The following is a 14,534-nucleotide window of genomic DNA, read 5'->3' on the forward strand; positions in this document are numbered from 1 at the left end:
CAGACAGACAGGTGTGAAAGCATAAGCTCCGCCCACCTTCAGTGGCAGACTAGGTAAAGAGCTTTCACCACACATTCTCCTCGTGTATTTTCCACAAACTTGTTAAAAATGCAATCCTGGGACACATTCCGAACACAGAAGCTTCCTCAATCATGGCATTCCTTACTCTCGACATAAGCGAAATGAGTACCAGCTTACTGGGAACAGGGGGCACTGCATCAGCGGCAAGCCACGCTCCCAATAAATTATTGCAAACAAGCAGCCAAAATGGCAAGCTGGCATGGATGTACCAAAGGGAGATCATGGTTAACAAATCGATTGGACTTCTAGGGAGCAGTTTCGGATTGGATGGATGAGGAAATTGTAGTGGACAAAAAAACCCATAGAAAACCAATAGGTCAAATCCCATGAAAATCCCATAGGAAATTGGGCCAGTAGGGTGTACCGTTTTCAATAAGAAAAGTGAAATACTGGACCAGTAGAAAATACCAATAAAAAAGAATAGATCAATGGGACTAGTAGGAGACCAATAGAATACCAATATATAAATGACAAGGATAGTAAATAATTAATCGACATATGTGGGAAAATTACATACCCAGACTGGGAATTCAACCCAGGGTCCTCTGGTGAATTGTACCAGTGCTCTACCATCTGAGTACCACAGGGGTCATCTGGTGAATTGTACCAGTGCGCTACTGTCTGAGCTACCAGGGGGTTCTCTGGTGAATTGGACCAGTGCGCTACTATCTGAGTACCAGCGGGGGTCGTCTTTGTGAATTTAACCAGTGCCCTGCCGTCTGAGCTACCAGCAGAGTCCTATGGTGAATTGAACAAGTGCCCTACCATATGAGCTTCCAGAGAGGTCCTCTGGTGAATTTTACCAGTGCTCTACAATCTGAGCTACCAGGGGGGTCCTCTGGTGAATTTTCCAGTGCCCCACCATCTGAGCTACCAGGGGGTCTTCAAGTGAATTGAACCAGTACCCTACCATCTGAGCTACCAGCAGGGGTCATCTGGTGAATTGCACCAGTGCACTACCATCTCAGCTACCAGTGGGGGTCCTCGGTCCTCTGTTGAATTGAACCAGTGCTCTGCCATCTGATCTACCAGAAGGGGTCCGCTGGTGAATTGAACCAGTGATCTACCATCTGAGCTAACAGTGTGGTCCCCTGGTGAATTGTACCAGTTCGCTACCATCTGAGCTTCCAGAGGCGTCCTCTGGTGAATTGTACCAGTACACTACCGTCTGAGATACCTGATGGGCCTATGGTGAATTTTACCAGTGCGCTACCATCTGAGTTACCAGCGGGGTCTGCTGGTGAATTGAATCACTGCCCTACCATGTGAGCTACCAGTGGGGTCTCCTGGTGAATTCAACCAGTGCTCTGCCATCTGAGCTACCAGCGCGGTCTGCTGGTGAATTGAATCACTGCCCTACCATCTGAGCTACCAGCGGGGTCCCCTGGTGAATTCAACCAGTGCTCTGCCATCTGAGCTACCAGGAGGGGTTCCCTGGTGAATTGAACCAGTGCTCTAACATCTGAGCTGCAAGCAGGGGTCCTCTGGTGAATTGTACCAGTGCGCTACAATCTGAGCTACCAGGGGGTCCTCTGGTGAATTGTACCAGTGCCCAACAATCTCAGCTACCAGGGGGTCCTCTGGTGAATTGTACCAATGCTCTACCATCTGAGTACCAGAGGGGTCCTCTGGTGAATTGTACCAGTGCCCTAAAATCTGAGCTACCAGGGTGTCCACTGGTGAATTGTACCAGTGCTCTACCATCTGAGTACCAGAGGGGTCATCTGGTGAATTGTACCAGTGCGCTACTGTCTGAGCTACCAGGGTGTTCTCTGGTGAATTGGACCAGTGCGCTACTATCTGAATAACAGCGGGGGTCGTCTTTGTGAATTTAACGAGTGCCCTGCCGTCTGAGCTACCAGCAGAGTCCTATGGTGAATTGAACAAGTGCCCTACCATATGAGCTTCTAGAGAGGTCCTCTGGTGAATTTTACCAGTGCTCTACCATCTGAGCTACAAGGGGGGTCCACTGGTGAATTTTACCAGTACACTACCATCTGAGCTACCAGGGGATCAACTGGTGAATTGTACCAGTGCCCTACCATCTGAGCCACCAGCGGGGGTCATCTGGTGAATTGTCCAGTGCGCCACCATCTGAGCTACCAGGGGGTCTTCCAGAAACGTGAACCAGTGCCCTACCATCTGAGCTACCAGCGGGGTCCTCTGGTGAATTGTACCAGTGCCCCACCATCTGAGCTACCAGGGGGTCCTCTGGTGAATTGTACCAGTGCCCCACCATCTGAGCTACCAGGGGGTCCTCTGGTGAATTGTACCTGTGCCATACCATCTGAGCTACCAGGGTGTCCTCTGCTGAATTGTACCAGTGCGCTACTATTGGAATACCAGAGGGGTCATCTGGTGAATTGTACCAGTGTTCTACCATCTGAGTACCAGAGGAGTCCTCTGGTGAATTGTACCAGTGCGCTACCATCTGAGCTACCAAGCGGACCTCTGGTGAATTGTACCAGTGCGCTACCATCTGAGCTACCAAGCGGACCTCTGGTGAATTGTACCAGTGCCCTACCATCTGAGCTACCAAGCGGACCTCTGGTGAATTGTACCAGTGCCCTACCATCTGAGCTACCAGGGGTCCTCTGGTGAATTGTACCAGTGCGCTACTATTGGAGTACCAGAGGGGTCATCTGGTGAATTGTACCAGTGTTCTACCATCTGAGTACCAGAGGGATCCTCTGGTGAACTGTACCAGTGCGCTACCATCTGAGCTACCAAGCGGACCTCTGTTGAATTGTACCAGTGCCCTACAATCTCAGCTACCAGGGGGACCTCTAGTGAATTGTACCAGTGCGCTACTATCTGAGCTACCAGGGTGTCCTCTGGTGAATTGAACAAGTGCCCTACCATCTGAGCTACCAGGGGATCCTCTGGTGAATTGCACCAGTGCCCTACCATCTGAGTACCAGGGTGTCCTCTGGTGAATTGAACAAGTGCCCTACCATCTGAGCTACCAGGGGATCCTCTGGTGAATTGAACCAGTGCCCTACAATCTGAGCTACCAGGAGGTCCTGTGGTGAATTGTACCAGTGCGCTACAATCTCAGCTACCAGAGGGTCCTCTGGTGAATTGAACCAGTGCCCTACCATCTGAGCTACCAGGGGGTCCCCTGGTGAATTGCACCAGTGCCCTACCATCTGAGTACCAGAGGGTCCTCTGGTGAATTGCACCAGTGCCCTACCATCTGAGCTACCAGGGGGTCCTTTGGTGAATTGAACCAGTGCCCTACCATCTGAACTAACAGGGGACATGGGTTTGATTCCTGGTCTGGGCATGTAATTTTTCAACATATGTCGATTGAGAATACCAGTTGGTCAATTAGACCAGTAGAAGACCTTGAGTTAATTTACTGCCATATAAATATCCTGTCGATTTGTAAATAACTTGTACGACATCAGTACTGTAACTTGTACTTGCAACCTATGGAAATGTCCTAATGGTCTCCATTGGTTTCGATGGGATTTTCGACCTGGGAGGTACTGTACCTGGACACATTGGAGTTGAAGGTAGTGGGGTATGGTATGTGGATATAGGCTTGTGTACCTGGTAGGTAGTCGGTAGCTTGTGTGGATGGGTGATGACATTGGGGTGGGTGTAGCGCAGGCATGATGGTCCCAATGGCCTCCTCCTGCGTCAAATTTCCTTGTTATTCCTTTTTAACCATCCTCTCTCAACCTTGCCTTCAAGTACACTGAATGTACTCTTCCCACCTCGTTATTACCCACATGCACCATATCACCACGTTAACAATATGTCAATATGGTCTTTACATCAGTGAATACCACTGTCATCTGAAGTAATGTCACGTAATCAGAACGTGTCTTCCTCCAAACACTGAGGAAATAATGATATTATCAAAAGGTGCGAATCATCGCCAACGTGGAAACGTCCGATATTTATTGGACAATCACAGGTGGGCTATTTAATGGAGAATGAGAGAGAAGCGTTCCAAGGCATGCGGTGTCGGTTTATTAGGCGGTGTATTGACACATCGCGCCACGATATACTGATGGGCAGGTTCACAGACAAATTAATTTTATCCCTCCTTGGACTTGCACTATTTCTCCCCTTTTCTCTTTACAAACCTCATGAATTCCTTCATTTTATTCCACTCTCCTGCGTGCTGCGAAAGGATACTAAATGGCGCATTTAATAATAATAATTATACTTCGTGCGATTGCTCACATTCGTATTAATTTTGCAATGTCATGAACTATATCGTAATAAAGCAAAATTTAATAGAAACATTTTTTGGGACAAATAAATGAGCCTTCGGTCCCTCTGTGAAGATTGAGCTGCGCAATGGATTTGGGACTAGGTGACGTTGGCGAGGCGGAGTGTTTTCGCGGTCCTGCGGAAAGAGGCGGTGAAGAGGAGCGCCGAACAACGTCGCCTGCTCATTCGATACCAGTACGCGCAATCATGGCCACCGAAGGGCAGTACCTGAGCGAGTTGCGCTTGGAGCGGACTGGTCTTGCATCCAATTTCAAGCATGCTGCCAAGCTAGTGACGAAAGGTATCGTGAAACGTTGACATTGACTTTTGTTGTGGAGTTTGAGAAGATGGATGGGTGTGGGCATTTTGGGTTTTTTCTCCATGGCGCCGCATGACGGCAGAAGAACGTGCGCGCCGGAAAACGAGGCCTAGTAGGCCGCAGGCTTTTAGCGGTTTTTTTTCTTTAATTTTTCTTTTCTATTTCGGAATGCTTGAACGCATTGGTCGTTCGTGTCGTTCGTGTTATCGCATGTAAGCGTTTTCTTTGTGTCTAACGGTAATTAGGCGTTGACCTACCAGGCCTAGCCGTGTCGTGCCCACGTTGCGCTCACTTGACGCCATTGTCTTGATTTCGCCTTTCTCTTCCACATGTCCTCTGCGCCCCCACAGTAATTTTTTTTTTCGCTTCTGCTCGCTTCCGAATATCCTCCGATGGAATTTTTCCACGTGTGCAGTAATGATTTTTTTTTTAATTTTATGTCTGCTTTTTTTTTTGTTTCGTGCCCTCGTGCGTGGGTTCTGTCTTTCCCGCCAACAGTAATGGCGCTCTCGTGTCGTTAGGTGGAGCTGATGGTTCCATCGTTTAAAAGGAGCCATTGTCTATTATACCGGAGACGTGACCAAAACGAGCGAATAAATCGCATAAACGGAGTCGTCTCGTTTTTTGGTGAAACCGGTTTCCATGTATTCCTCGGTCTCGTGTAGTTGAGCATGGATTGTATTGTCGTCTACCGAGACTGGACCGATACACGTGGAGGTTACCTGGGGGTCGTACTGGGCCGGATGGTCGAATGGCGAGCGGCCAACAGGCCGATGTGATGTGCAAATACAATGCGATCCGCTTGGTGCTCCGATTGCTTCCACATTGTAATTGGTTGTAATTGTTTTACACGTTCCACGATACCATTGGTGCTTGCACTTGCAGAGTACACACACCTGTGTGCGCATCGATGAACCTGCCGTGTTCTCTAGTTTAAATCTGGGGTCTGCTGGTGTCAAATAGCAAACCAAAAGCACGTGGTGCGACATGTATTTTTTTTTTTACCCTTCGCCCCAAAAGGTAGATGGAGGTTGTTTTCACCTCTGTTTTTTCTGTGAACATGATGTATCAAAAAGTTGTGGACGGATTCCGACGAAATTTGGCAGATGTAGCGTATGTGACGAGGACGAAATGATTAGATTTTGGGGAAGATCCGGATCCAGCTAGTATAATGTTTTAAATGATTTTTCACCATTGCATTGGGGGAAAGGGCCAAAACGACGTATAGCAGGATATCTTAAAGTTATGGATGGATTTGGACGAAACTTGGTGGAGAGGTTGGGTGTCTGACAAGGACGATTCGATTCGATTTTGGTGAAGATCTGAATATGGATTCAGATATGACAATTATTTAATTTTTTAATTGATTCTTCATTTATTGGGAGATGGGGCCAAAACGACGTATAGATGGATATCTTAAAGTTATGGATGGATTTGGACGAAACTTGGTGGAGAGGTTGGGTGTCTGACAAGGACGATTCGATTCGATTTCGGTGAAGATTGAATGTGGATTCGGATATGACAAGTTTTTTTTTTTTTTTTTAAAGTGATTCTTCATCATTGGGAGATGGGGCCAAAACGACGTATAGCAGGATATCTCAAAAAGTTGTGGACGGATTTGGACGAAACTTGGTGGAGGTTGGGTGTCTGACGAGGACGATTCGATTCGATTTTGGTGAAGATCTGAATATGGATTCGGATATGACAATTATTTAATTTTTTAAATGATTCTTCATCATTGGGAGATAGGGCCAAAACCGATACATAGCAGGATATCTCAAAGTTATGGATGGATTTGGACGAAACTTGGTGGAGAGGTTGGGTGTCTGACAAGGACGATTCGATTCGATTTTGGTGAAGATCTGAATATGGATTCGGATATGACAATTATTTAATTTTGTAAGTGATTCTTCATCATTGGGAGATGGGACCAAAACCGACATATAGCAGGATATATCAAAGTTATGGACGGATTTGGACGAAACTTGGTCTTGGTGGAGAGGTTGGGTGTGTGACGAAGAATCGATTCGATTTTGTTGAAGATCTGAATATGAATTCGGATATGAATTATTTAATTTTTAAAGTGATTCTTCACCATTGGGAGATAGGGCCAAAACGATACATAGCAGGATATCTCAAGTTATGGATGGATTTGGACGAAACTTGGTGGAGAGGTTGGGTGTCTGACAAGGACGATTCGATTCGATTTTGGTGAAGATCTGAATATGAATTCGGATATGAATTATTTAATTTTTAAAGTGATTCTTCACCATTAGTGTAGCAGCATAGCAAACCTGTTGTGCATTTTGTGATACAAGCACCAAATTTGGCACAAATGTACATTAATATGTTGCGAACATTTTCAGATATTGGGCCACTTGAAATTCCGTAATTTTATTTTTCAAATTTTTTCAAATTTCGTAATTTCAAATTTTTCGGGTGACACCGTCACAATTTCGGTCTTCGAGGCCGGCCGATATAGTGGGGCGGCTTAGCCCAAATATTCAAAAGAATTGTGCATTTTGTGATACAAGCACCAAATTTGGCACAAATGTACATTAATATGTTGCGAACATTGTGTGGTCAGCAATGAAGACGAGAGTCTGAATTACATGTATGCAAAAGACCTTGTGAACCAGTGAAGCAAATACACATGAATGAATTAAATGCATGAATTAAATCTAGGGCATGATATAATTTCCATGATGTTTACCTCTACACTCAATGGTGGAAGGAGGTAATGTTTTGATCCCAGCTTGTCTGTATGTCTGTTTGTCTTAGTCCACAAAATTCCAGACAAAGCTTGTAGTAGTGGTAGTTGTAGTGGTAGTGGTGATAACAGAAATTGTTATATAGAACTGAACTTATATTATTATTATATGCAGAAAATAACTTCATTTCTATATGCCCTGCAGTGGACACGTTAATTGGTTTATGCACTGAAGGGGTCACCCTGGTGTGCACTGCTGTGTTCTGCCTCTGAGTTGTTCAGGTATGATGTACTCAGCACAAGCTTCCGGTCGGCCCGGAGGTGGGGGTGCGGGGCCTGTCACGGAACGTCAAAACAAACGGCCTGCCGGGGCCGCCCAAAAGTCGGGCGTGAGGGGCGCGTCCACTAATGGAACGCCTCTCGCTTCCCAGATCGAGGGCCACGTGGTCAGGAGAACCTCGTCCCTTCCGGTCACACTTTGCCTATCGGCCGGCCTCGAAGACCGAAATTGTGACGGTGTCACCCGAAAAATTTGAAATTACGAAATTTGAAAAAATTTGAAAAAAAAAATTACGGAATTTCAAGTGGCCCAATATCTGAAAATGTTCGCAACATATTAATGTACATTTGTGCCAAATTTGGTGCTTGTTTCACAAAATGCACAATTCTTTTGAATATTTGGGCTAAGCCGCCCCACTACATTGGGAGATAGGGCCAAAACGATACATAGCAGGATATCTCAAGTTATGGATTGATTTGGGCGAAACTTGGTGGAGAGGTTGGGTGTCTGACAAGGACGATTCGATTAGATTTTGGTGAAGATCTGAATGTGGATTGGGATATGACAATTATTTAATTTTTTAAAATGGGACCAAAACCGACATATAGCAGGATATCTCAAAGTTATGGACGGATTTGGACGAAACTTGGTCTTGGTGGAGAGGTTGGGTGTGTGACGAAGAATCGATTCGATTTTGGTGAAGATCTGAATGTGGATTCGGATACGATGATTATTATTTAATTTTTTAAGTGATTCTTCACCATTGAGAGATCGGGTGAAAAGCGAAATATAACATTTAAAGAGGTTATGGACGAGTTTTGACACAACTTGTTGGACGAGTTTGTTTGGTGAGAAGAACAAGCCGATTAGATTTTGGTTCAGGTCCGAATCCAGATCCGGCCTATCATTAGGATACAAAACGTAAACTGTTCACCTGGCGAAGGTGTGCGCTCTACTGAGTGCCGGTCTAGTTTTAATATATTTTTTCCTTTTATTTTCTTTGGCTTCCTTTGTGAGATCAGATATGTTTCCAAGATAATATCGGGCCATCAAAATAATGGAAGACCCCTTATTCTGAAAAAAGGGGTTTTCTTTTGTCCGCGGTAAATTTGTACATGTTGCGCTTTGAGGTTGTTGGTGTCACTTTTTGGCAGTCCCTTTGTCCCTCTACATTCGAATGCAAAAGATCCGGAGAAGATTGAACGTTTTTTTGAGCAGCTTGTGGGAAGGCTTGACCAACCGTGGCTGCAGAGGGCGTGTCCAAATGCACAGACGGCTGCAGAGGGCGTGTCCAAATGCACAGACAATGAGGGTGGTGGAGGGGGAATTAACTCTCAACGTTGGATTATATTAATCGGTGTGCACATCTTTCAGATGTCTAACACCTCCCCATGTTTATGTAAAGTTCAGAACAACCAATGTACAGACAGATTGAACTGTTTCACGTTTGTCATTGCACGTAACTAACCAGAAACTGGTCGTTTTGTTGTCTGATCCCCTCAGATTTTGCACCTGAGTGTTTTCAGGAACTCCCAGTAAAAAAGAAAAAAAGAAAAAAATAAATAAAAATAATTTATTCAAGTTCGTGGAGTTTGAGAACGAGTTCAATTCAGATACAAGTTCAATTTGTTCTTGGTTTGACTGCAGTCATGGATACAAATTGAAATTGAAGAGGATGCATGAAGTTTAGAACACTAGCAAATCGCACATAGAGTGATTGTGTCACCCCGGCCCCCTAGAATGGTGGAGCCTATGCACCTGTTTAGCCGGCAGTGCCTTTAATTTAAAGCACAGACATCTGTGGCCAATTACCTTTTTTGAAGAGTAGCCTTGGCCTTGCAATTCTGACAATTCTTGTTTGGTTTACACTGAAGGGAAAACTTTTAGGGAGGTCATGGCGATTATGAATTTGACAGCTTTGAAAATGTCTGACTTCACGTCACAGTGGGTACCAACATGGCGGCTATAGTATGTATTTTACGTTGTCACAGGTAAACTGTCCAACCGTTGGGTGGAGCCCGGACGATGGCGCACGCGCACGGTTCCTTTTATACTATAGATTTGTCCCTTCGGCTTAAAGATTGAACCCCCCAATAAAATTTAAAGATTGAACCCTCCAATAAAATGTAAAAATTTGCTGTTTTTATCAAATTTAGGTCAAAATAACTTATGGGAGGCGAGGTTCCAAAAATCACCCAAATATGTTTTTGGATAGATGTTTGAGATCTACAATAATTGAGCAAATTATTTTGATATCTGTGCATTCTGGATTTTTATGCCTCTGCTGATGACGTCATTATGTTTTAAGAGGCATGTTTTCACGTTGTCCATCCGTCAGTGATAGGTTTTCGTTACAGCGATAACTTGAGAACGGCCGAAGGGATCTTAGTTGAGCTTTGTGCACGTATGTATAATGAGGTAAATATTAACTTAGATTTTGGGGTCATGTGAAGTGAAAATTATGTTGCCCTGCCAACTTGTGAACAAGTGATGGGATTTTGAACAAACTTGGTACAAGTATATATTATGATGCAAAGATGAACTGGTTGGATTCGTTCATCGACAAAAGTCGAACAGTGTTGTTCTAGTTTTTTCATACTCATAGAGCAGCCATGATGCATGTGGTCTTTGGTTGCATTTGCCATGTTTCAAGGAATGCTTATTACCGCTTTGGTGAGGTTAAAGTACCACATAGTCATAACTGAACTGAACTTTTGCTTTCCTTCAATTGTGCATTGTCTGGGGTTGATGTAGATTACAGAATAAAAAGGTGATGCTACGCTTGTGGAACCTGCTTGCTTTGTAGCTGATGGGTTATGAACTTGAGTGTGGAACTTAGATTGTTGCTACGTTGACACATTCGAAATTACCAGAACTTCACCTAGTTGCCTTTTTAATAACTACAAGGTGATGAAAAATACAAAAAAAGGGAAGCTGATGTTTTGTAACTAAGATTGTGCAAATTCATTATTGTAAACTGAGATTTTTGTTTATTCACGCGACACACAAATTTAATGGAGGTAAATTAACATTCACAGGTTTTAGCAAGAATAACAGACTATGTCAAGGTTGCTTGCTCGTGGTGTTGAACAAAATGTATGTATAAAATAAAATGGACTCCAGTGAGATGCAGTTCCACAGGCGTGCGAGCTAGCTGCTGAGCTCGAGGGTCAAACACCATTGAGCGTGAAGACCAAGTATATTATAGTATGTCGTCTGCATAAAAACAATGGCTGTCCGTCGGGGCCGCAATGTGTTTTTGTCCCCCATCGCACAGCGGAGCGAAAGGGGGACTATGGTTTTCCCCTCCGTCCGTGTGTCCGTCCGTCCGTCCGTCCGTCCATGCGTGCGTGTTTACGTGCGTGCGTGAGCGAAGGACCGCATTCGAATTTGGTGTGTGGGTGCAACCCACGTCAAAATCCAAGATGGCCGCCGCCATGTGTATATATATATATATATATATATATATATATATATATATATATATATATATATATATATATATATATATATATATATATATATATATATATATATATATATATATATATATATATATATGTATATATATATGTCTGAACCTTGTGAGCGAAATATCATATCATGTGTTTTCTGCGTCTTCCACTTTATCAACTCACATCACTTCACCGACGGGGGACCTAGGCGTAACGCTTGTTCTTTTTATTTTGCTGGAAAGTTCACTCCAAACGAAAGCTCAAAAAAAAAAAGAACTTGTAATACCTACTGCAAAAGACAAACATGCAAGGGTGGGTTTGCAGTCATACACGCGCATGTCGTCGCAGTTTGAAGTGCAGACAAGGCCGTTCCCTTTGGCTGTTAATATATACATATATATATATATATATATATTATAATATAGTTTTGATTAAATAAAAAAATTAAGACTGGTTAAATTTTTGCTTATTATGGTGGAAAAAAGCTCCAAGCAATGAGATATCTTTACGAGTTGATAAAGTGCTCAATTGAAGCACTTCACCTCTGGTTGACACTGCTGCCACATGGCCACTGAAGTCATCGATGACTGCTGAGAGCAGGTGTGTGCATGTTCTGAACAATAAATATGCAAACAGTGAACAGTGGGGTTAAGTGATTGGTTCACTTTGTCTGTCTGCAGTCTGCGATCGAGGACCAATGTTATTTCGTTTTATATTTTGAACGTTGTGTACCACGACCTGCGGCTGAGCAGTACTTTGCTCTGAATTTGGCAAATTGTATGGCATCTCGTCCTATGAGAGAGCATGAGTGAGGTATTTTTAAGCGGTGAAGCTTCTTCAATATTTGGGTATGTCCTTCCGTCCGTCAAAAAATAAAGAACCTTTCTAACCCGTCATGTTTAATTATTTAGCGTAATTCCTAATGGGTTTTGTTCATGTGCAGCCGTTGCCTATTTCATATTAAAAAAACGCCAAACTGAACCGCTTCCTCCACATGGGGGTGCAATTAGTGTATTTTTACTGTAAAGTCTGTCTGGCATTCAAACAACCTGGCGTTGGCTTAATGGTTAAGGTGGCTGGCTTTGAGTTATTGAGCTGTTCAGTTTGAGCCCTTGTCTCCCCGTTTAAATAACACCAGGTGGGTTGACTCAGCCTGTCATCCATGCGAGGTCGGCAAAATGAGTACCAGCTTACTGGTAACGGGCACTGACTGCATCAGCGGCACAGCTACACCTCAAAAAAATAATACAACCAGCAACCACATGCTCCCCTTCCCCCACCTTGAAGCCTTTAAAACTTTAATTTTATTTCAATTACATTATATCCTTGAATACAGTAGAAGGCATATCACCTTGTTGGCACTTCCAAAAACCTAGGGGGAAAAATAAAAAAAATATGGCTTTGAAACTCCAGGCGACTGAAATAAATAAGAGGGTTACAGTGGTTTAAAAAGTTGTATGTTGACTGTCGTTGGTTAACAACTGCTGTAGAAAACAACATATCACAAAGTTCAGTAATCATTAAATTTTAAGTTATTGCGTCTGAACTGGAACGATATTTCCTTCACTATGTTCTTCCATCCATAGACCAGTCTTCAGGGAGCGGGACAAATGACCTTTGTACGCCCCCCCCCCCCCCATGTGATTTATTTACATACTAGTATAAAGCCCATCAAAAATGACGGGTTGGAACAGTTTATTTGACTGTGCAGCCTCACGAGTGTGCCAAAGTCTGAAGCCTGGGCCTAGTGTCAGGTGTGCTTATCTTCTTAATTTTATTATATATCCTTCAGACGTAAATGAACACTTTATTTACTCTGCGCACTTTGCACATCATGTTCAGCGAATTTCAACTCCCTATTTATTGTAATTAAAAAAACAAAAATTCTTCCGTACACCGACCTTGAGGCTCGTTTGCAAGCCACCGTCTACAATTCCAATGTAAGACATAATTACTCTTTGGGGTATTTTGGGTCTTGTGGATATTTAAGGTTTTTTTTTTTTTTTTGGGGGGGGGGGGGGGGGGGGGGTGGTCCATGGTCTTTTGGGTATTTAAGGTTCTTTGGGGTTTAGTTGCATCCTTGTGGTCTTTAAGGATATTTGGTGTATTTTGGATCTTTAGGGGTCTTGGGGTCTTTTGGGGCTTCAGGGTATTTATGGGAATTTGGGGTCAAAAGTGTCTTTTGGGTTTTTGTTGTCTTTTGGGTATTTAAGTCTTTGGGTCTTGTTTACATGTTGGGCCTGCGAACCAGTATTTAATGTCAAATAGCAAAGGCGACAAAACATTTTTATTTTTATTTTTTTGTCCCTGGCAGAAATGGATCGAGTGCAGAGTGGAGAGCCTCCAAAAGAAGAAGGACGGAAGTACATCGATGCACTGCAGGGGAAGAACATGAAACTAACAGAAAAAGTAGTCATTCCAACTCGCCAGTATCCCAAGGTAAGGCTTTTGTTCATTGTTGTTTTGACTTATTAAACTGAATGTACATGTGGTCATCAAATTCTCAATTATTCTGATTTTGTTTTTGTTATGTCTTGAATTAATTGCAGCCACTTGTATTAGTACTCTTTTTGTAGTGGCAAACTGTCTTGCCTTCAGATTTTATTTAACCCACAACTGCTTATCTGTCCCGTTGAAACTAAGAGATTGTAACTGGATTGCAAATTTCTTCATGCAGCTGAATGAATCAAATTGGTGACCCTTTATATGGAGTTTTCTCGAGCATTACTTAGTTCCTCCTAAGAACACAAGGGTAGTCCAGCATGCATACGAGATTTTATTTATTTATTTAAAGTTTTTCTTATTTTCTATCGGCTGGCCTTTTCCATAAGCCCTTCTTTCTTTCCAAATAAGCCCTTCCAATGTCCCTTCTTTTCTATAGTTTGCCACATGGTATATCTACTATATAAGATAGATGTCTGTCCCTGTCGCCATTTTTCTCAGATGGCTGAACGGATCTTCGTCAAACTTTCAGAGGTTCATCAGTGAGTGCCTGGGAGTGTTTTAGGCAAAAAAAAAAGTGGAATTTTTTTTTTGGGGGAGTAAAAAAAAAAAGAAGTTCGATAGTGCCTAAGCTTTTCAAAATTAATGACTGTTATATACAAGTACACATTCGCATAAATACAAAACAATCACCAGACATTTGAATACAAATAAATCGACCAATTCCGGAAGTGTACGAAGTTGGTAGTACGGCTGCTTCTTCCTGATCGGCATCACACTCAACTCAAACGTGATGAACGCCACATTCACCCACCAGCATATATATATGAACCCCCTTTCCTCTCTTGCCTCCCCCCTCCCTCCTCCCCTCCCCTTCTTCCCCCTTCTCCCCTCCCCTCCCCTCCCTCCCCCCCTTCTTTCCCCCTTCCCTCCTCCCCTCTCCCCCCCCCCCCCCATTACCCCCTTCAACCCTTTTGTCAACGCTGGGTACTTCTGCTCGTACCATATAAAGGGGCCTTT

At 43.5% G+C, this 14,534-nt stretch overlaps 1 protein-coding gene across 6 annotated transcripts in view; it reads left to right on the plus strand.

Annotated features, from left to right (window-relative positions):
* Window positions 1-4,451: 4,451 nt before the first annotated feature.
* LOC137427300 (KH domain-containing, RNA-binding, signal transduction-associated protein 2) overlaps window positions 4,452-14,534 on the plus strand; it is a 41,089-nt gene continuing 31,006 nt past the window's right edge. For all 6 annotated transcript variants that reach the window (XM_068116705.2, XM_068116706.2, XM_068116707.2 and 3 more), the window contains exons 1-2: window positions 4,452-4,609; window positions 13,387-13,511. In XM_068116705.2, coding sequence (XP_067972806.1) covers window positions 4,516-4,609; window positions 13,387-13,511 — 219 coding nt within the window. In that variant the 5' untranslated portion in view covers window positions 4,452-4,515. The remainder of the gene's footprint in view (window positions 4,610-13,386; window positions 13,512-14,534) is intronic.

This window comes from Myxine glutinosa, chromosome 5, assembly GCF_964187855.1.
Source record: "Myxine glutinosa chromosome 5, kmMyxGlut1.1, whole genome shotgun sequence".
In the NCBI taxonomy this organism is placed as follows: Eukaryota; Metazoa; Chordata; class Myxini; order Myxiniformes; family Myxinidae; genus Myxine; species Myxine glutinosa.